The sequence below is a fragment of the Carcharodon carcharias genome, chromosome 17 (genome assembly GCF_017639515.1).
Source record: "Carcharodon carcharias isolate sCarCar2 chromosome 17, sCarCar2.pri, whole genome shotgun sequence".
In the NCBI taxonomy this organism is placed as follows: Eukaryota; Metazoa; Chordata; class Chondrichthyes; order Lamniformes; family Lamnidae; genus Carcharodon; species Carcharodon carcharias.
This window is the reverse complement of record NC_054483.1, coordinates 83,360,704-83,384,702: the sequence shown is the minus strand read 5'-3', so window position 1 is coordinate 83,384,702 and position 23,999 is coordinate 83,360,704. Positions and strand designations below refer to the sequence as shown.

At 40.9% G+C, this 23,999-nt stretch overlaps 1 protein-coding gene across 1 annotated transcript in view; it reads right to left on the bottom strand.

Moving 5' to 3' along the window:
* Positions 1 to 23,999, bottom strand: part of dock1 (dedicator of cytokinesis 1) — a 693,250-nt gene that overhangs the window by 492,807 nt on the left and 176,444 nt on the right. Inside the window, exons 20-22 of the mRNA XM_041210280.1 lie at positions 11,182 to 11,271; positions 9,340 to 9,440; positions 5,897 to 6,031 (exon numbers count right to left, since the gene is read on the bottom strand). Coding sequence (XP_041066214.1) covers positions 5,897 to 6,031; positions 9,340 to 9,440; positions 11,182 to 11,271 — 326 coding nt within the window. The remainder of the gene's footprint in view (positions 1 to 5,896; positions 6,032 to 9,339; positions 9,441 to 11,181; positions 11,272 to 23,999) is intronic.

Here is a 23,999-nt window from a genome sequence, read left to right as displayed (position 1 = left end):
CCAGCATTGACCTAGGCACCAGAAATGACAACGGCAAAGCCAGCCCTGTCAACCCTGCAAAGTCCTCCTTACTAACATATGGTGCCTTGTGCCAAAATTGGGAGAGATATCCCACAGATAAGTCAAGCAACAGACTGACATAGTCGTACTCACAGAATCTTACCTCAAGACAATGTCCCACACACCACCATCACCATCCCAGATTATGTCCTGTCCCACAGGCTGGACAGACCCATCAGTGGCGGCAGCACAGTGGTATATAGTCGGGAGGGAGCTGCCCTGGGAGTCGCCCAGGGAGTCCTCAACATTGACTCTGGGCCCCATGACATCTTCTGGGCCGGATGAAGCCTCATAGCATCAGGTCAAGCATGGGCAAGGAACTACCTACTGCACCCACCCCCAACCCCATCAGCTGATGAATCAGCACTCCTCCATGTTGAACACAACTTGGAAGAAGCATTGAGGGTGGCAAGGGCACAGAATGTACTCTGGGTGGGGGACTTCAATGTCCTTCACCAATAGTGGCATGGTAGAACCATTACAGGTCAAGTGTTAAAAGACATAACTGAGTGGGTGTAGTGAGGGAACCAACAAGAGGGAAAAATCTACTTGATCGCGTCCTCACCATCTAGCTGCTGCAGGTGCATTTGTCCATCACAGCAATGGTAAGGGTGACCATCGCACAGTCTTTATGGAGACCAAGTCCCACCTTTATATTGGGCATATCCTCCATCATGTTGTGAGCCACTATTGCCATGCTAAATGGGATAGGTTTCAAACAGATCTAGCAACTCAAAACTGGGCATCCATGAGGTGCTGCGGGCCATCATCAGCAGTAGAGTGTATACAACCAGAATCTGTAACCTCATGGCCCAGCATATCCCCCACTCTACCATTACCAGAGGATCAATCCTGGTTCATTGAAGTGTGCAGGAGGGCATGCCAGGAGCTGCACCAGGCATACGTAAAATTTAGGTGTCACCCTGAAGCTACTACACAGGACTATTTATATGCCAAACAGCGGAAGCAGCATGCGATAGACAGAGCTAAGAGATCTCACAATCAATGGATTAGGTCTAAGCTCTACAGTCCTGCCACATCCAGTCGTGAATGGTAGTGGGCAATCTTCACCCAGAAGTGCCAAGTGGATGATCCATTCTGGTCTTCTCCTGAGGTCCCCAGCATCACAGATGCCAGTTCTTCAGCCAATTTGATCACTCCACATGATATCAAGAAACAGCTGAAGGCAATAGATATTGCAAAGACTATGGGCGCTGACAACATTCTGGAAATAGTACTGAAGACTTGTGCTTCAGAACTAGCAGCACTCCAAGCCAAACTGTTCCAGTACAGTTACAACACTGGCACCTACCCAACAATGTGGAAAACTGCCCAGCTATGTCCTATCCACAAGGGGCAGGACAAATCCAACCAAGCCAATTACCATCCCATCAGTCTACTATCGATCATCAATAAAGTGATGGAAGGTGTTATTGACAGTGCTATTAAGCGGCACTTACTCAGCAATAACCTGAGTTATTGCTGAGTTTGGGTGTCATCAGGGCCACTCAGCTCCTGACCTCATCATATCCTTGATCCAAATATGGACTAAAGAGCTGAGCTCAAGAGGTGAGGTGAGAGTGACTGCCCTTGACATCAAGGCCACATTTGATCGAGTATGGTATCAAGGAGCCCTAGCAAAACTAGTCAATGGGAATTAGGGGGAAACTGTCCACTAGCTGGGAGTCATACCTTGCACAAAGGAAGATGGTTGTGGTTGTTGGAGGTCAATCACCTCAGTCCCAGGACATCGCTGCAGGTGTTCCTCAGGATAGGGTCCTGTCCCAACAATCTTCAGCTGCTTCATCAATGACGTTCCCTCCATCATAAGGTCAGCATTGGGGATGCTCGCGGATGAATGCACAATATTCAGCACCATTCGTGATTCCTCAGACACTGAAGCCGTCCATGTTCATACACAGCAAGAACCAAATAATATTGGGACTTGGGCTGGAAAGTGGTAAATAACATTTCTCATGCCACACAAGTGCCAGGTAATGACTATCTCCAGCAAGAGAGAATTTAACCATCTACCCTTGACATTCAATGGCATCACCATCACTTGAGTCCTCTACTATCAACATCCTGACCACAAACTGAACTGGGCCATCCATATAAATACTGTGGCCACAAGAGCAGGTCAGAGGCTGGGAATTCTGTGGAGAGTAACTCACCTCGTGACTCACCAAAGTCTGTCCACCATCTACAAGGCACAAGTCAAGAGTGTGATGGAATAGTCTCCACTTGCCTGATGAGTGCAGCTTCAATACCACTATCCAGGACAAAGCATCCCACTCAATTGGCATCTCATCTATCCAGGGCAAAGCAGCCCACTCGAATGGCACCTCATCTACCACCTTAAATGTTTGCCCCCTCCATCACCAACATACAGTAATAGGAGTGTGCACCATCTACAAGATGCATTGCAGCAACTCACTAAGACTCCTTTGACAGTACCTTCCAAACCCATAACCTCTACCACCTGGTGGGACAAAGGCAGCAGATGCATAGGAACACCACCACCTGCAAGTTCCCCTCCAAGCTATGCAGCACCCTGACTTGGAACTGTCACCGAGTCAAAATTCTGGAACTCCCTCCTTAATAGTAGTGTGGGTATACCTACACTAAACGACTGCAATGGTTCAAAAAGGCAGCTCACCACCACCTTCTCATGGTAATTAGGAATGGGCAATAAATGCCAGCCTAGCCAGCAACTCCCACATCCTGTGAACAAATTAAAAGAAATGTGGTTGACTCTTAACTGCTCACTGAAATATTGTAGCAAGCCCTCAGTTGTATCAAACCACCAAACAGAAAGCACTGTGGGTGTACCTACACCAAAGAGAATGCAGTTGTTCAAGGAGGGGGCTCACCATTGCCTTCTCAAGTGCCCGTCATGTCTTTGCTGGTCCTCTGAAAGAGCAGTTCACCTTATGCCTCTCCCCTGCCTTTTCCCTGCAGCCGTGCAATTTTTCCCTTTTCAGGTAATGATCCATTCCCTTTTGGAAGCTCAATTGACCCTGCCTTCATCACACACTCATGCAGTACATTCCAGATTCTAACACTTTACTGCGCGCCCTCTAGTTCACAATCCTTCCACCAATGGGAACAGTTTCTCCCTATCTACTCTATACGGACCTATCATGATTTTAAATATTTCTATCAAATCTTTTCTCAATCTTGCCTTCTCCAAGAAGAATAGTCCCAACTTCTCCAACCTATCTATGCTACTTAAGTTCCTCATCCCTGTAACCAATCTCATGAATCTTTTCTACACCCTCTCCAATTTCTTCATATCCTTCCTAAAGTGTGGTGCCTAGAACTGGGTGCAAAACTCCAATTGAGGTGTATCCAGTGTTTTAGACAGATTTAACATAACTTCCTTGCTTTTGTACTCTATGTTCCTACTGATAAATCCCAAGATGTCATATGCTTTATTTACCACTCTCTCAACCTGTCCTGCCACCTTCAATGATTTATGTACACGTACACCCAGGTCATTTTGCTCTTGCATCCCTTTAGAATTGTACCTTTTTTTTTTATTGTCTCACTGCATTCTTCCTACCAAGGTGATTCACTACACGCTTCTCTGTAATAAATTTCATCTGCCACTTGCCCGCCAATTCCACCAACCTATGTCCTTTTGAAGTTCTACACTATTTCCCTCATGGTTCATAATACTTCAAAATTTTGTATCATGTGCAAATTTTGTAATTGTGCCCTGTACATCAAGGTCTAAGTCATTAATATATATCAGGAACTGCAGTCATCCTAACACTGATCCCTGGGGAACTCCATTATGGCTCTTCCTTCAAACCGACAAACAACCATTCACCACTGTTCTACACCAGATCAATAGCACTGCCCTCATCAACCTCTCTGTTATCTCATCAAAAACTCCAGCAGGTTAGTGAAACATGATTTGCCCTTAACAAATCCATGCTGGCTTTCCTTAATTAACATGCATTTGCCCAAGTGACTATTAATTTTGTCCCAGGTTATCATTCCTAAAAGCTTCCCCACCACCAAGGTTAAACTGACTGACATGTAGTTTCTGAGCTTATCGTTTGGCCAAAGCAGCACTGAAAATATAAAGTCTAGTGATATAAAAGCATAGATGGTTTCAGCAGCAGATCTGAGCGAAGGGTGGGAAGGAGCAACATCACGTAGATGAAAATAAGTGATCTTTGAAATGGAGAGGGTAAAGGATCGCATCCTGACTTGAGATCAAATGGAACACCAAGGCTGTGAACAATCTAAGTCAAACTGCCAGGGAGAGGGATGGAATTGGGTCAAAGGAATGGAATTTGTGGTGGGGGCAAAAGACAATTATTTTGGACTTCTCATTATTTAATTGAAGGGAAGTGCAGCTCATACAGGACTGGATATTGAACATGCAGTTGGACAAAACTTTAATAAGTAAGAAATTTCTACCAATGTACTTTTTATTGAGTAAAATTATAAGACTTTGCCCATTACTGTGAAATGCAATTGGCCCAGAGTGACAGCCAATTCAATAGGTTCATTTTATTTAAAGTGTACTGTCTGGAGTTTCCTCCTTGGTTACAACCTGAAAACTGCACCTGAGCTGTGTTCATTTTCCTGTTGGCAAGTTACGCCCAAGCATCCCTCCATTATCTTAGGGTACATACTTAAAATTAAAAAGGAGGCAAATGAGCATAATTAATCAATAAAACACTTTATCATTAGCAGTATATTGCTTCCTTGCGTCTGTTTAACCTTAGTTAACCATCGGTCTTGGGTTTACTAATTTGATTACTGGGATGAAGGGGCTGTTTTATAAGGAATTGTTAAGCAGGTTGGGCCTATACACCTTAGAATTTAGAGGAATAAGAAGTGATCTTACTGAAACAGAAAAGGCTGAGGTGGATTGACAGGGTTGATGCTGAGAGGATGTTCTCCCTTGTGTCGGAATCTAGTACCAGGAGGCACAGTTTCAGAAATGGGGTTTCACATTTAAGATGGAGGTAAGGAGGAATTTCTTCTCAGAGGGTCACTAACCTTTGGAATTCTCTATCCCAGAGAGCTAAGTTATTGAATATATTCAAGGCTGAGGTAGACAGATTCTTCAGCTCTGCTGGGGTGGGTGGGGGAAGGGGGAGGTGTGGGGGTCAAGAGTGATGGGAAACAGGCATGAAAATGGAATTGAGGCCGTATTATCAGATCAGATGTTATTTTACAGAGTGGAGAGTAAGCCCAAGGGGTTGTATGATCTATTCCTGCTCCTATTCTTAGGTTATGTTTTATGCACATCAGGCACAGCAATTTTAAGAACGTGCAATCGGAGCTTTTGAATCTTTACTATGACTTATATTCTTCCAGAAGAATGAACTGAAAGAAACATAATACTCGGTGAGGATTTTTTTTTAAACAATCAAAAAAATTGCAATTAAAAAAAATCAGAAAAATGCTGTGCCTGAAAATCTGAATGCAACGTTGCGACCCTTGAATGAGCGTAACTAGAGGACATTCCCATTAGTGAGTCCAGAGAGATGTGGCCAATTGTATAGGCAAAGATTCATGTGGATAGAAGGTTTGATCGGGGGACATAAAAGGTCAAGGAGACTTGGCACATTTAATTTGTGTGTAGCTCACTTACACCCATAATTTTGAGATATTTTAAGCCACATAATCTGAGTGCCATTGTGGAGGCCTCTACGCATTTTCTCAGGTCAAATTAGGTAACTTAAGGGACTTTCAATTCAGAAAATGTAATTAGCCAGCAACATGTTAAAATATATTTTGAAACATTTTTCAATGGGTTCATGAGTACATTAGCAAGAATAAAATCATTACAACAAAACTTAATACTTACTGATTAAAGAGTATTCTTGAACGAACAATGAATTTGAAGACATATTCTAAGGATTTCATTGCTTTGAAGAGTTGGTCTGTCACATTAGGTTTCTCTGAATTGTCCACATAGTTTTTCAATACTGTGGTAAGTTTCCTGATGAAAAATTAAGATTTGATCAGTTCAGCGCACCATTTATACACATCATGATGCTTTAGAGAATTAAACTAAACATTCATTATCTGCAAGAAGCCTGATTACAGACTGTTCCACCAACCCTTTGCACAAAACCAATTTTCTACTGTTGCTAGACCCCTAATATATGCATCTCCTGTGTTAGACGGTGATCCTCTCCCAGGCTTGTAACCAAGCGATCTGCAAGAGAAATTCAATGCAACTTTCACTCCTTCATTTCACAGCAGACTGGCAGCTCAGTGCCTCTCTGCTTCAGGGCACGTTTTTTGAGCAAATGTATTCCCCACAATCTAAACAATTGCAAGCATGCTGCAACACTCATATTTTCTTGTGAATTTTTGCTAATGGTTTTAACACTGGAGAAAGCAACATTTAAAACATTTTACATCCAATTTGAACAACAAGCAGTCAAGTCCGATGCAGTGAACAGATCCATTTATTTTAACTAATTAACTTAATTGAATCCTAGTCTCAGGGTTCTGGTCTCCATATTAACATATGAATATAATGACACTGGAGAAGGAGCAAAAAAACATTTACTAGAATGATACCAGAACTGTGAGGTTATACTGGTCAAAGAAAGATGAACAGGGTTAGGGCTTTTTTTCTCTCTAAAAGATAAACTGAGGGGACACCTGATAGAGACCTTTAAGATATAAAAGTATTTAAGAGGGAAGACGTAAAGAAGATGTTTTCACATGTAGGCAGAATTAAGGGCCATAAATATAAGATAGTCACAAATAAATCAATAGGGAATTGAGGAGGAACATCTTTGCCCAGAGAAGGGAACTTGCTACCATTTGGAGTATTTGAGGCAATGAGCTAAAAAAACACTTGTTGGACTTGTGTAAGAGCGATGAGCTGCCGCATGATATATGACAGGGTTCACTCTTACTGCTCGCTGCGTCCATGTAGGTAAGGGCTGATCAAGCCACACAAAAGTGATGTCCCTTTTCCCCCATATCTTGCCTATGATGGGTTCTGCACAGCCTGAACTGATCAAATGGGTGGGTGAATTGTTACAACCAGTTTTGAACAAATTCTCCAGATACACAGTGAAGAATTCCTTCACATTTGCAAAGATCATACAGGACTTGCATATCGATCGCAATGCTGTGTCCATGTGCTCATTTGACATTGCTAGCCTATTCACCAATGTTCTACTTAACAAAGTCATAGATATTTGCGCTGCAGAACTATATCAGGACAATCTAAACCCACTACCATTGCGTGAATCATATTTATTGAGCTAAGGAACTCAACAGCTCGCACTGTTGAGTTTAGCTTTAATGACACCATGTATGTCCAAATAGACAATGTTGCCATGGGATCCCCTCTAGGCCCAGCTCTCGTAAACATCTTTGTTGGGTTCCATGAGAAACGTGTCTTCAATGGAATGACACCTAACCTCTGACCCCTTTGCATATTTCCGATACGTGGATGAAGCCTTTGCTATATTTAAATCCGTAGCAGCATGTAATCGTTTCCTTGCATGTCTTAATGGGCTCCATCCTGCACTCAAATTCAACTTTGAAGTGGAGCAATCAAATGAACTCCCTTTCCTTTGACATACTAGTTGAGAAATCTTCCAGAGGGTTCTCTACCACGGTCTATCGCAAGTCTACCTTCACTGGTCAATGCATGCGTTGGGGTTCTTATAGTTCCACATGCTATAAAGTTGGCCTTATTGGGAACCTCGTAAATAGGCTCAAGCCATTTGCTCACCATGCAAGCTTGATGCTGAAACAGGGTGCATCAAAGACATCCTGAGGGATAATGACTACTCTAATCAGGTCATTTCACACTTTATATCATGCAAACTAATGAATATGCCTAAGGCTGTCACTTTTGGTCTCGAAAAATGCCCAGTCTACCTCAGATTACCCTGGAAGGGCGAGGTATCTCAAAAATTTGAGCAACAGGTGAAGCTAGCTGTTTCATGTTGCTGCTATGCAGTAACAACACGCATGGTTTCCCTACTAACAGGACGCTGCCATCAAGCCAAAAAGATGTTCTGCCTATCACACAAATGAGTAATGTGGTATATGAATATATCAGTGCCAGTGTAATGCTAGGTATGTAGACCACACATCCTGAAGATTGGCGGATCGTATCAAACAGCCTTTCTGCCCAACCAGCCCATGTTTGCAAAACACAAAACAATGTCAAACATAAGATGTGGTTCTGCGATTGGACAATACTTGTTAAATAGTCCTCAGTGTGTTAAAAATTAAGCTGACAACCAATTTAAGTAAGACTCGCAGTGTGGCACATTTGCGTGTACTGGAAGCTACATATATTAATACACAGGGTCATGCCCTTTGCAGACATAAAAAACATGGACACACATTGCGCCTGTTTCAGCTAAACAAAATGTGATAACATTCGCTGGTTCATTCCTCAGGGCAATGCCTTGACCAGAGTCAAAGTGCCTGGTTTAAATCTTAAACAATGCTGGCAGTTAATTGTCAGTCAGCATTAACTGGTGCATATACCATGGCAACGCCTCTATCAATCAGATTCCACTTGCCAACCAATCAGCACTCCTTTTCAGAGTATGAAGTTGTTGCTCCCCCTGACATTGGTATTCTCGCGATTGTCCTGATGAGGGCAAGACAAAAAGCTTTGACAAAATGTCTTTTTTCACCAATGCTCAAATTTGCCTTTTACATAATGGGTGCTTTTGTAAGAGAGACTTCAACACTAATAATTTTCCAATGCTGGGGAATCACAGACGGAACGACTACTCATCTAATTTTCAGAACCCCTTCAGTGAGTATGGTCCTGTCCAACACAGCCAGCCACAACAGATGAAAGCTTGACATTAAGATGCTTTGCATTGGCACAAATTGAGCTGGGGCGCTCCAGGCATTCCATGATCAGCAGAACAGCTTCAAGTGAATCAACAAACCATTTTGTTGAGCATGAAACAGAGGACATGCATATATTATGGATAACCCTTATAAGCAAAATACTGTGGATGCTGAAAATCTGAAATAAAAATACTAAGTACTGGAAATACTCAGCAGGTCTGGCAGTTTCTGTGGAGAAAGAAAGTTACCATTTTGAGTTGAATATGACCCTTCTTCATTTCAACTCGAAAGCATAACTCTATTTAGCTCTCCACAGGTGCTGCCAGTCCTGCTGAATATTTTCCACATTTTACATATACTTTGATACAAACACTAACTCTTGGTATAAAAGGACAACTAATCAGAACATGTTAAACTTCATACAGGTTTTAAGAATAGGTCACTTGAAACACTTACGTGTAAGCCAAGGTTGCGCTAAAGTGTTTTTTGATATAGGTTTCAAGAACAGGATTGAAATGTTGGAATTTTCTATCAGCAATCAGTCCAATAATAAATACCTGCGTTGACGGGGGGGAAATAAAAGAAAAAGAGTTGAAACAAGCAGCACTCATTCACTGAGCCTGTAACATGATAATATAATTGATCTTAAACTAATTTTGCCAAATTTTCAATATTATTTTGCTACTAAAGATTGACAAATAATTCTGCTTAAGGTAAATGCAAAACAAATAAAACCTACAGTAAATAGCCATATATGACAAGAACTTGCATTCATACAGCACCTTTAACTGGTAAAACGTAACAAGGCACCTTACACGAGTCTTACAAATAAAATTCGACACAAAGCCACAAAAGGAGATATTAAGACAGGGGATCAAAAGCTTTATCAAAGAGGTAGGCTTTAGGAACATCTGAAAGCAGGAAAGAGAGGTAGAGAGCAAATAAGAGGGATTAGGAAGGGAATACCAACTTCTGAATATAGTGCTAACATTTTTTTTTCTACATCAAAGTTTTTTTTGGCTCTATTAGAAGTTTCTGCTCCCCGATCCTCTCAGCCAACTCCCAGACGTGACCTGACCTTTTTTGCTACTTTTTTTTAACCCTACAAGCCATTCCTGTTTCTGAAATCTCTAAGCATATTACAAAACTCATTCCTTCTTTCTCCAGCTGCAACATTTTCTTCACCAAAGTAAAATAGAAAGACATCGTAACTGAAGAGTTAGGGAAACCACCAAGAAACTACTAAAAACTTCGGAAAACAACCATTCGTGAATGGTCAATCAGGAGAATATACCACACAAATCAGGTGAAAGAATTAATGCATTCAAAATGCTTTTCTTCCCCTCAATGAATAATTTTTTTTGTCAAAAACCTTAGAATTCTGCTAACTGAAAGCACATCCTACTGTCCAAGCATGTATAATATGCACAATTTACCATAATGCATCAGGGAGAATGGGCAGGGCTACAGGGAGAAGGTGACTGAGTGGCATTAGATAAATTGTTCTTTCATGGAGCCAGCACAGATATGACAGGCCAAATAGCCACCTCAGTCTTCAGCTTCCAGCAGTACCAATTGGGCTATTATTCAAAACTGATTTAAGGTAAGCTAGTGGACAAATTTCAATTTTTTTCCAGCTCAAGTTTATTGATTGTCTTTTAAAAGAAGGCTGAGTGAGTAATTCACGTAATTTTAGAATAAAGTTATAATAAAGCTTATAGAAAATATAATAAAAATGTAAACTGCAATAGAGAAATTATTCTTTGAAAACACCCCACACAACAACCTGTAAACTGATCAAAGACAGGTTATGTTTTGCCGTCTTAATTAAAATTAAACATTTACAAATCTTCTCTGTGATGCACCTTGCTTGTTCTAAAATCCTCCACTTGCTCATGACTAGTACAAGCAGGAGAATCAAATTTAAACTCTATACTGTATTCTCAAAAATACCATTAAAGTGGGGATGAGATAGGTTCCATTCAAAAAATGTCAATATTTATAAACTGTTTAGGAAATAATGAAAACATAATCCATTTAGCACTCAAAAATAGTAAGCCAAAATAACTCAGTGCTCAATATCATGCATAATATTAGTATCTACTAGACAATAGAAAGGAGAAAAAGAACAGTCAAATTATGTGAAATTACAGCCAAGTATATCTTTATCAATCACTAAGGATATTATTCAAAGGTTAATGATTAAAACGCAAGTCAATATCACTATCAAAAATTCTGATATACTGAACAGGATTAGAATCAAAAGAAAATAACAATAGCTGAAAAAATGAAACTTACCAAAGAATCAAAAACTAATGTGTCAAAAGTGTCACTGTCAGAATTCTCCATCATGATGTTAAAAAGTGCATCAAGTGTATCTTGCAAAAACTGAAAGAAAAACAAAACTTAGGTTTGAACATCTGTAAACTAATACAATATCAAGTGCTTATTGTTCATTTTTTTCTTTCCAATGTTCATAAAATACCTTGTGACAAAGAACTCAAAAGCTTTTGGTGGAACATCATTTACCCGAAAAAAAAAATCTGATACTCTACATCTTTCTTCATTGCACTTCTGAAGTCACAGAAATTTCAACACAGGAATTGCTATTTGGACCATCATGACTATGCTAGTGGTAGTTCCGCTCTGCAGGGGGAAATGCTTAGTCCTTGGTGTGGGGCAGGACCAACTAGGGACAGCAGGCTATGGAAACTACAATTACTTAAAATAGATATTGCTGGGATAAATAGAGAAACCCCGAAAATTTTGAGCAAGCCTCTATTATTTAATAAGCAAACACAATTGGGGACCCTGTTCTTATCATGGGAAAAGTTCCAGCTCTCACCATTACCATTACCATCATCCAGCTTCTAGTTCTTTAAATATTTCACACAGTGCAGAAGGGGCCCTTCAGCCCATCAAGTCTGCACCGACACATGAGAAACACCTGAGCTACCTACCTACCTAATCCCATTTACCAGCACTTGGCCCATAGCCTTGAATGTTATGACCTGCCAAGTGCTCATCCAGGTACTTTTTAAAGGATGTGAGGCAACCCGCCTCCACCACCCTCCCAGGCAGCGCATTCCAGACCATCACCACCCTCTGGGTAAAAATATTTTTCCTCACATCCCCCCTAAACCTCCTGCCCCTCACCTTAAACTTATGTCCCCTCGTGACTGACCCTTCAACTAAGGGGAACAGCTGCTCTCTATCCACCCTGTCCATGCCCCTCATAATCTTATACACCTCGATCAGGTCGCCCCTCAGTCCTCTCTGCTCCAATGAAAACAACCCAAGTCTACCCAACCTCTCTTCATAACTTAAATGTTTCATCCCAGGCAACATCCTGGTGAATTTCCTCTGCACCCCCTCCAGTGCAATCACATCCTTCCTATAATGTGGCGACCAGAGCTGCACACAGTACTCCAGCTGTAGCCTCACCAAGATTCTATACAACTCCAACATGACCCCCCTACTTTTGTAATCTATGCCTCAATTGATAAAGGTAAGTGTCCCATATGCCTTTTTTACCACCCCACTAACACGCCCCTCCACCTTCAGAGATCTATGGACACACACGCCAAGGTCCCTTTGTTCTTCAGAACTTCCTAGTGTCATGCCGTTCATTGAATACTTCCTTGTCAAATTACTCCTTCCAAAGTGTGCCACCTCATGCTTTTCAGAGATAAATTCCATCTGCCACTTATCTGCCCATTTGACCATCCTGTCTATATCTTCCTGTAGCCCAAGACACTCAACCTCACTGTTAACCACCCGGCAACCTTTGTGCCATCCGCAAACTTACTAATCCTACCCCCCATATAGTCATCTATGTTGTTTATATAAATGACAAATAATAGGGGACCCAGCACAGATCCCTGTGGTATGCCAGTGGACACTGGCTTCCAGTCACTAAAGCAGCCTTCTGTCATCACCCTCTGTCTCCTACAACTAAGCCAATTTTGAATTCATCTTATCAAATTACCCTGTTTCCCATGTGCATTTGCCTTCTTTATAAGTCTCCCATGTGGGACCTTGTCGAAGGCTTTGATGAAATCCATATAAACTACATCAACTACACTACCCTCATCTACACACCTGGTCACCTCCTCAAAAAATTCAATCAAATTTGTTAGGCATGACCTCCCTCTGACAAAGCCATGCTGACTATCCCTGATCAAACCTTGCCTCTCCAAGTGGAAATAGATTCTCTCCTTCAGAATTTTCTCCAATAGTTTCCCTACTACTGGCGTGAGACTCACTGGCCTGTATTTCCCTGGCTTATCTCTACAACCCGTCTTAAATAGCGGAACCACATTAGCTGTTCTCCAGTCCTCTGGCACCTCTCCCGTGGCCAGAGAGGAATTAAAAATTTGGGTCAGAGCCCCTGCGATCTCCTTCCTTGCCTCCCTCAGCAGTCTGGGACACAAATCATCCGGACCTGGAAATTTATCCACTTTTAAGCCTGTCAACACCTCCAACTCCTTGTCACTCCCTATAGCAATTTGCTCAAGAACCTCGCAGTTTCTCTCCCCAAGTTCAATACCTTCATCCTCATTCTCTTGGGTGAAGACAGATGTGAAGTTTTCATTCAACACTCTACCGATGTCCTCTGGCTCCACCCATAGATTGCCACCTTGGTCCCGAATGGGCCTTACTCTTTCCCTGGTTATCCTCTTCCCATTGATATGTTTATAGAATATCTTGGGATCTTCCTTACTTTTACCAGCCAGAGCTTTCTCATATCCCCTCTTTGCTCTTCTAATTGCTTTCTTAAGATCCACCCTGCACTTTCTGTACTCCACTAATTTCTCCACTGATTTACTTCCCTTGTACTTGCTGAAAGCCTCTCTTTTCTTTCTCATCGTATCCTGAATAGGAGGCAGTAGCCCACAGGTCTAATTTTAGAAGCTGTACTGTGTATGATGCCACATCACCACCTATCTGAAAGATTAAGCTGGGAAGTCTGAGGCAATATTGGCACCTGCATTGGAGCCCAAACTGAAGGAGTGAAGACTTAATAAACTAAATGAAACTATAATCGTGACAGAAAACGTAATGTAAAGTGCCCGTAGTGTTGCCCAGTCAGTGGCTTATTACATTTTTTTGTTCATATGTACACAAGGTGGCAAATGGATTTGGAAAATCAGAAATTTACTCAATTGCATCACTTACTGGCCTGATTCTGCAACAAAACCATTATAGGCAAATATTTCCATATATATGTTTACAAAGATTGTTTTAAATATTGACACAATGGCATGAAAAAGAATCATGACAGTGAGAAGTTGGACAAGAAATGCACAAATATGAAAATATTCCCTCAGGCTCCCCCTTGCTCTACTACCCCAGATTCAAACCATTTGGCCAGAGAAGTGCATTCTAAAAATAATATTTTAATTTCCTATGAACAACTTAAATGTCATTAATTTTTATTCAATAACTATTTTCTTTACTGACTGTTGTTTATTAAATTCTAAATAAATGTAATGTTTTAGTCCAGATGTACCAGTCTGATGACATGGTATTTTTCACTTTTTGAGAGGGGCAGGAAAACATAATGTGCATTGTACGCTATTCACCAGCTAACCAGACCCAACATTTAAGAGGTTAACTATTAAATCTGGGCATATTAACTCATGCACATTAATGGTGCAGGTTTCAAGTCAGGGGAAATCGAGTTCTAATCATCATGATCAAGACTAAAGTGTTGCGAAAAGCTTGAGTTATAACAACCCTTCCTAATCATATGAATAAATGGAGCACACTGATCAACTGGTACAATTTGTTTTTAGCAATCTCTCCTGAAAGCACCTGACCTGGAACTCAAAAATTCCTTCTTAGAAGGCCAGGGCTCAAGCTTTGCTATGGATGGATCATGTTCAAACATTTTGTCAGTATGGACATTCAACTGAATTATGATGCACACTTGTGATGGCTTTGGAGCAGGTCCAACGCTTCTGAAAGTTATATAGCTGAAGAAATGCAAAGCAGATACTATGAATATCCAGAAAAAGAAAAACAACAAAAACTGGAAATCTGAAACAGCAACTGAAAATTAATGTAGAGAAGTGTGAAGTGACGGATTTTGTAAGGAAGGTTGAGGAGGAGCAATATAAACTGAATGATATAATTTCAAAGAGTAAGCAGGAACAGAGAGAACACAGGCACAAACCTTTAAAGGTGGCAGGGCAAGTTGATAAGGTTCTTAAAAAAGCATATGGTATCCTGTTTTTTTAATTATAAACAGAGGGATAGGATACAAAAGCAAGGATGTTATGCTGAACTTCTGCTCCACCTGAGGCCTGACCAGTGCTTTATAGTGCATCCAATTCAGGGCACCATACTATAGGTAGGATAGTTATAGGAAAAAAGTGCTATAGAAGAAATGACAGGTAGTTCAAAAACATTGCTGAGAATATTCAAGATATATCAGGAATTTTAACACATGTAATAGTATACATGAATAGGTAACAGAAGAAAATAGCTTACAGAAGCACGTAAAGAGGGAGATTGGCATGCAGGCCTTACATCAGAAAAAATATCAAATGAAATAAGAAATCAGAAAAATTAGTAGCAACTTAAAAGTTAGAAATGGGACAGAACAAGCAGATTTTTCATTTGAGATGTGTAATTTCTCAATTGCAAATGCTCTCATCTTTATTTCATTTATATGACAGCTAATCAACTGATCAATTTACCATTGTTTCAGTTAGTACAAGCATGCTTTGCCAGATTGGACACAAAGCAAAATAACTCCACTATCAATGAGTGATAGACCTTTCTGGTGAGCAACAGATCTAACAGGCAAAATTGAAAACTAGAAGAAAATTTCATAGAAAAGTACTTCCTTGCTCTGAAGGCAACATTATTGTCTTTGCATAAGTTGGTACATGAACATTACTGACATATAAGTGCAACAGTCGTTATTGCTCAAACACTCCAAATAAAACAAGCATAAGAAATGCAATGAGAGAATTATACAAGCATGTCCCTTTAAAAAGAAAATGGTCATCTTGTTATATCATACCAATTTTGAATGTGTGGTTTTCTGAAGAGAGGCAAAATTTTCCAAGTATAGCATGCAAATCTCATTTATTTTATGATGAATTAGAGGCACAGAAAAACATGTAAAGAAGGAGATTGGCATCCAGGCCTTACATCAGAAAGAATACCAACTGAAATAAGAAATCAGAAAAATTAGTAGCAAACAGTATAATCGAAACCATCATAAAAGACAAGCAAAATGATGCAGTATATGAAGATGCCCATGTTAATTTCTAAAATACACTAAGTATTGCCTGTATTGAAATAAATCTGTAAAAGCATTAATACAAGAGATATAGTTTTCCTCTACACATTACTTTCAAACAAGGAGCAGGAGTACGCCATTCAGCCCCTCAAGCCTGCTCCATCACTTAATAAGATCTTGGCTGACCTGACTCTGCCTCTGCCACCTTTTCAGAAAGAAAGTTCCACGATGCTCTGAGTGAAAAAAATTCACCTCATCTCTGTCTTAAATGGGCGACCCCTTATTTTTAAACAATGACCCTTAGTTATAGATTCTCTCAAGAGGAAACATCCTCTCCACATCTACCCTGTCAAGAACCCTCAGGATCTTATATGTTTCAATCAAGTCACCCCTTACTCTTCTAAACTCGTGTTTACAAGCCTAGTCTGTCCAACTTTTCCTCATAAGACAACCCACCCATTCCAGGTATTAATCTGGTAAACTTTCTTTGAACTGCTTCCAATGCATTCACATCCTTCCTTAAATAAGATGACCAATACTGTACACAGCATTCTAAACGTGGTCTCACTAGTGCCCAGTACAGCTGAGGCATAACCTTCCTAATTTTGTATTAGGCGTCTATTAAGGACCAGAGAGCAGAGAAGAAGCCTTCAATGCTAAAATGTCGGGACATTTATAACTTAGAGATAAATCTGTGTGATAGATAATTGGATGCATCCCAAACAAATATCCCTTTGAGAAAAGGCCATAATCATCCCTAAAAATAGGTAAACCATCTTTTTTCATTTATTATGCTTCATACGGATCATGGTCCTAATAACTACATAGGGAAGGGTTTAAAATAAAAACAGAAAATGCTGGAAATATTCAGCAGGTATGGCAGCAACTGTGAAGAAAGAAACAGAGTTAACGTTTCAGGTTGATACTCTCTCATCAGAACTGGGAAAAAGGTAGCAATGTAAATAGGTTTTGAGCAAGCAGTGATAGGAAAAAGGACAAAAGGAAGGCCTCCAGTAGGCTGGAAGACAGGAGAGATTGAATGAGATAAGAATTTGTCATACGGGACCAAAGGGAATGGTGATGGGGCAAGAAAAAAACAAACAAAAGATGTAACCACAGAACCATAGCAAAGTTATGGCACAGAAAGAAGCCGGTCAGCCCATCGTGTCTCCACCGGTCAAAAAGAGAAAAAATAAAGTACCTGCTCATTTTAATCCCTTTCCAGCATCTGGTCCATAGCCTTGCAGGTTACAGCACTTCAGGTGCAGATCCAGATACCTTTTAAATGAGCTGAATGTTTCTGCCTCAACCACCAACTTAGGCCGTGAATTCCAGATGCCCACCATCCTCTAGGTGAAAACGTTTTTCCTCATGTCCCCTCTAATCCTTCTACCAATCACCTTAAATCTATGTCGCCTAGTAATTGACCCCACAGTTAGGGGAAACAAGTCTTTCCCGTCTACCCTATCTAGGGCCTCATAATTTTGATCACCTCAATTAGGTCACCCCTTAGCCTCCTCTGTTCTAAGGAAAACAATCTTAGCCTACCCAATCTCTCCTCATAGCTGCAATATTCAAGCCCTGGCAACATTTTTGTAAATCTCTGCACTTTCTCCAAAGCAATTATGTCCTTCCTGTAATGTGGTGACCAGAGCTGTACACAAAATTTATACAGTTCCATCATTACGTTCCTGCTTTTGTATTCAATACCTTGCTCAATAAAGAAAAGCATTCCATATGCTTTCATAACCATCTTGTCCACCTGTCCTGCCACCTTCAAGGGGCTGTGGACATGCACACCAAGATCTCTAATTTCCTCAGCTCCTCTCAATAACTCCCCGTTTATTGAGTATTTCCTTGTTTTGTTTGCCCTCCCCAGATGCATTACCTCACAGTTTTCTGGAATGAATTCTATTTGCCACTTCTCTGACCACTTGACCAAACCATTGATATCATTCTGGAGATGACAGCTATCCTCTTCATTATCAACCACATGGCCAATTTTTGTGTCATCTCCAAATTTCCCAATCATGCCTCCCACATTTAAGTCTAAATCATTAATATATACAACAAACAGCAAGGGCCCCAACACGGAGCCCTGTCGAATACCACTGGAAACTGTTTTCCAATCACAAAAACATCCATCAACCATTATCCTTTGTTTCCTGTCACTGAGCCAATTTTGGATCCAACCTGCCACCTCCCCTTGTATATATGAGATCTCACTTTCTTGACAAGTCTGCTATGTGGGACCTTATCAAATGCCTTACTGAAATCCATGCAGACAACATCCACTGCACTACCTTCAATCCTCCTGATTACTTCCTCAAAAAATTCTATTAAGTTAGTACGGTAACATCTTCCCCTAACAAAACCGTGCTGACTATCCCTGATCAATCTGTGTCTTTCTAAGTGACAGTTTATCCTGTGTCTCAGAATTGTTTCCAATAATTTGGCCACCACCAAAGTCAGGCTGATTGGCCTATAATCTTGTGGCCTATCCCTCACACGCATTTAAATAAAGGTACAACATTTGCAGGCCTCCAATCCTCTGAGACCTTGCATGTATCTAATGAGGATTGGAAAATGATCCTCAGAGAATCCGCTATTTCCTCCCTGGCTTCCTTCAACAGCCTGGGATACAATCGACCTGGTCCTGGTGATTTATCCACCTTCAAAGATGCCAGTTCCTCCAGTACTTCCTCTGTCACTAAGTTTATTGCATCTAATAATTCACACTGCTCCTCTTTAACTAGAATGTCTGAAGCTCCCTCTCCTTAGCAAAGGCAGAGATAAAGTACTCAATGAGATCCCTGCCCACATCTCCTGCATCAACCCACAAGTTACTCTGATATATATCTCTGATAGGCTCTACCTTTTCCTTAGTTATTCTCTTGCTCTTAACATATTAGTAAAACATCTCAGGATTTTCTTTGATTTTACCTGCCAATATTTGTTTGTATCTTTTCTTTGCTTTCCCATTTCCATTTTACTTCACCCCTGTACTTTCGATACCCCTCTAGGCTTCCTATAGTATTAAGTCATTTGTGACTGTCATAAGCTTTCTATTTTTACTTTATTTTGGCCTGTATGCTTCTGGATAACTAAGGAGCTCTAGGTTTGGCAGTACCACCCTTTTTCTTTGTGGGGACATGTCTACATTGTGTCCATAGAATCTCACTGATTTGAAAGCTGTATCCAGTCCATTCTCGCCAGCTCGCCTCTCAAGATTTGTAAAAATTTGTCTTCCCCCAATTTAGAACTTTTACTCCTGTTCTATCTTAGTCCTTTTCCAGAATGATGCTAAATCTAAATATATTACGGTCACTATCTCCAAATTGGTCGCCCACTGCTAATTCATCCACTTGTCCAGCTTCATGTCCTGAGACTAAATCTAGAATTGTGCCCCCTCTCATTGGGCTTGTTAGGTGCTGACTAAAAAAGTTCTCTTGAATGCAGTTCAAAGATTTTGCACCCTCTGTGCCCTTCACAGTCTTCATACCCCAACTGATAATAGGGTGGTTAAAGTCCCCAATGATTACTGCCCTATTGTTTATGCATTCAGAAATCTGTCTACATATTTGCTCTTCTAATTCTCTTCTACTATTTGTGGGTCTATAGTACTCTCTTAGCAATGTGGATGCCCCTTTTTATTTCTGAGGTCAACCAATATGGCCTCATTTGATGCTTCATTTGCTGTATCATCCCTCCTCACAGCTGTAATTGATTCTTTAACTAATAATGCTACACCCCCACCTTTTTATTCCCCCTCCCTATCCTGCCTGAAAACTCTATATCCAGGGATGTTGAGCTGCCATTTTTGCTCCTCCTTAAGCCAAGTTTCCATTATAGCAACTATATTATGCTGCCATGTGTCAAGCTGTGCCCTCAGCTCATCGGCTTTATTTACTATGGTCCTTGCATTTACATATATACCTTTTAACACTACCAAATTCCTGTGCTATACACTTTTTAACCTGTGCTGCTTCTGTCTTTCAGAGTCAATCACTATTTCTCCATCTCCTGTTCCTGCTCTGAATTTGCCTTCAGGTTCCACCCCCCTTGCCAATCTAGCTTAAATCACCTCGCAACAGCACTAGCAAATCTCCCTGCCGGGATAATTGTCCAAGTTCTGTTCAGGTGTAGACCGCCTTGCTTGTCCAGGTCCCAATGCCTCAGAAACCGATGCCCTCCTTTCTACACTAGCTTTCCAGCCATGCGTTTATTCGTTCAATTCTCCTCTTTCTATACTTGCAGGTCGAACTGGGAGCTCAAAGTTGCGTAGCTGGTGACACTTCCTGCACGTGGTCATCTCAGACACTGGTAATGTCCACAACTTCCCACATATTACAAGACCCACATTCCACACAACCAAGCTCTCCTGCCATGGCTTCAATTTATTTCCCTAGCGTTAACTTTATTTTACTTTGGTTTACTTATGCAATTTATTTTACCTGGCCTCAATTTCACTTTATTTCCCTATTGCTTGTGTTTCTTCCTTAAATGTAAGTAGCCCCTTCTTTTAAAAAATAATGTGCTTTTCTAATTCTCAGATACTTGATGGCACTCCCTAACAGCAGTTTCTCACCAACCAATGAACTTATGTTTCTCCTGTGATGTTGAGAACTAGGTGTTGCTGACTGCCTGGCTCGGGGTCCTCCTCTCACACTCTCCTCTAGATGTTGCTGACTATCTGTCCCAGAGTCCTCCTCTCGCACTCTCCTCAGGAGCAAAAGTGTCCAGATATGTGAAGCTATCAACCACCTCAACCATGACTTTCCTCTTCCTGATTCTGATAGTCTAATCAAACTCTTTACAGGCATAAGAGACTCTATTCATTTCCTGCTGATGCTGTTCCTCGATGAGGACATGGCACGCTTTTGTCGTGAATCTCAAGCAGCCAAGGCCGAACAGCTTTCTGTCGATTCTGTCCCTCTGCAGATGAACTAAAAGGTATGACAGGAGCAGAGAGAAGAATATGCCAAGGAGTGTTGGTGCCACAACACAACCTTGTTGGACCCCAATGCGGATCGTTAAGGGTTCCAAAGTTGCCCGTCATTGCTGATCTTACCCCTCAGTTTGTCATGGAATGAGATGATTACAAGGAGCAGCTTCGGCAGCAGTCAATTTTCTTCATCAGCTTAAATAGACGAAGGCAATATTGTGGCCTTCTCTGTTCACAGCATTTCTCTTGCAGCTGCTGGACTGAGAAGATCATGTCAACTGTAGATCTTCTGCTTCTGAAACTGTATTGAGATTCAGGATAGTCAAGCAATCTACTCATTAATTGTGAGAGAGAACTGGGCGTGAAGAATGAATGCACTCAAATGAGCTATTCAAAGTGAAGCCCAATAGACGGTTTGGCTACAATTCTGCCAGAATATCTAGATGTTCTCTGACACAAGGACCATTAGGGGCTTTTATGATGGGATCAAAAAGGCACCAGATTCATCAATAGAAAACAGCTCCAGTAAAAACAAAGACATGAGAGATTCCAATAAGCAAATGGAGAGATGAGTGGAACTCTAATTTGAAAATACCATCACTGAGGAAGCTCTAGACAACATAAATGTCTTACTTGTCATGGAAGAGTTAGATACTAAAAAAACATTGGAGGAGCTTGGCAAAGCTCCAGGTGACGATGCTATACATGCTAGACAGCTTGAACTCAGCACCTGAAACCAGCACTCCTGCAGCATCTGCACAAACTTCTCTGCCTCTGCCAGAGGGAGAGGGCAGTTCCCTAAGATTTGCATGACACAGAGATTGCGACCTTGTACAAGAACAAGGGCGACCGCAGCGATTGCAACAACTATTGAGCCACCTCTTATGAGGGAAAAATAGTTCCCTGGGTTGCTGTCGTTAGTCTGCATTCTTGGCTGAATGCATCTACCCTATGTTACAATTATGAGGTTTATATTTTTGGACTGAAGCTTTAAATTTAGGGTAAAGGGAGGGGTCATGTGATCTGTTCTGACAGTAAGCCAGGATGGTTTGATTGTTAGAGATCAAAGGAAAGCTCATATTGTCTTACTGAGAAGAAGATGCAAGATATTTACACTTTAATACAATAGGAGCAGTCTCTGAGTATACCATGAGTAGACCCTGAGTCTCCCAAAGTCCCAGGAAAGTGTTATAGATATTGGGTGGTAAACCGTTGTGCTGTAAATGGTCCATTTATTTCTAACATTAAGAGGAATTGGGATCAAAGATAGATAATTAGCAATTCTACCTAAATACAAGGTTAATGCATTTCACATTACCACGGGCAAAGGAAGCCATTTTTGAGACCAGGTTACAGGCTTCCCTACAAATCCATGACTATCTCACACAGACAGCAGTTTGTTTGGTGTGGTCTGCAGCCATCCGAGAGGCAGGGTGCAGGAGACAGAAACGGTCAATCCTAGAACTGAAGCAGAGAAAATGCTGACTCTATTGTTCACCATGCAGAACATGGGTGGGAGCTTATGCTCAGATTGAAGAGACCAAGGTTGTGATGATTTAAAAGGAGGCTGGAATATTTGCCTAGTTTGGGCTAGAGGGAGAGAATCTACAGTGTAATGCTTATAGTGAAAGTCAGTTCTGGAATCAGCAGTTACCCAGCTGGGAAACTAAAAAGGAAGCAAGTCATTAGGATCTGGGAATAATTTTAAATTGGTTCCTAGAAAATGAAGTGTCCACTTAAGGAACAGTGTAATGAATAACTGTAGCAAGAGAATTTTTGGTTGTACTAAAAGTTAAATGGGGAATCTCCTTTCGGTAGTTTAAAGTATAAGTTGGCTACGAAAATAGTGTTTATGCAAACATGTTTTTTAGTCATTTATTATAGTAAAAGTTTTAAAACGTGAAATCTTTACCTCTCATTCTTTCAGCTGTTACCTGGATGTTCAAATTTCTCTTCAAATGATATTGGTCTCTATGGAGATCATAACCTAAAACAGTCATATCAAGGCAATACTAAATGAGTGTATACTCAGACTATCCTCAATTCAATTTGGGAAGGCACTGCAATAAATGGATCATAATTTGGGCTTTAGCACACCCTTTGTTGAGAATCTCAGCAATAAGGCAGCATAAATTAATCACCATTGTAAGTACTTAGTCATATTAGTTCTTCTCCACAAACACATACATACAATTATAAAGACCATTTATTGAGTGGACTTTACTCAGAGAGGTAATTCCACTGAAATTCCAGGGGCAGAATTATGTGATCAGCAGTGAAGCAATTGCATGATCGTCTGGGAGGTGGCCTAAGTGGACACCTCCACATCTGCCATTCAATAAATGATTGCAGCCCAGAGATCCTGCAACCTTGGAAGGATGGCAGCCCTAGCAGCAGAGGTGGGCACTGATGCTTCAGAAAAAGGATTGTGAGGGGACTGCCATCTTAGGCATCTTCTGAAGACTTTTCAATTTTGCAAAAATTACCTGCTGATACATGCAGCTCCAGTGGCAGGGCTGGAAACGGAAGTGTAGGAAGCCTCGCAGGCCAAGGGCCAGCACCCACAAGCCATCTCCAGGCACCTGCCAAGAAAATCCCTGTCGTGACCCTATTTGCCCAAAATTGGTAGTTCTTGTCTCTCCCACCTCACCTCCAGCAAGATAGGCCAGTGAATTATGGGAGTAAGCAGTCTTTTTTTATATAAAAAAGCTAGTATCTCCAATAATGTAAGAAATCGGGGTCTTTATTAAGCAGGTATCTTCTGCATTTTATAGAATTTTCTAAGAAGCACTAATTGCATCTCTTTCTAAACACTTTGACCTTTGAACAATTTTCAGAAACATCAAGGTCACTTAGTCCAGGCTGTCTTTTTCAGGTTCCCAAGTTGTTAGATGGCATCCTGTGCACCCCCTTATC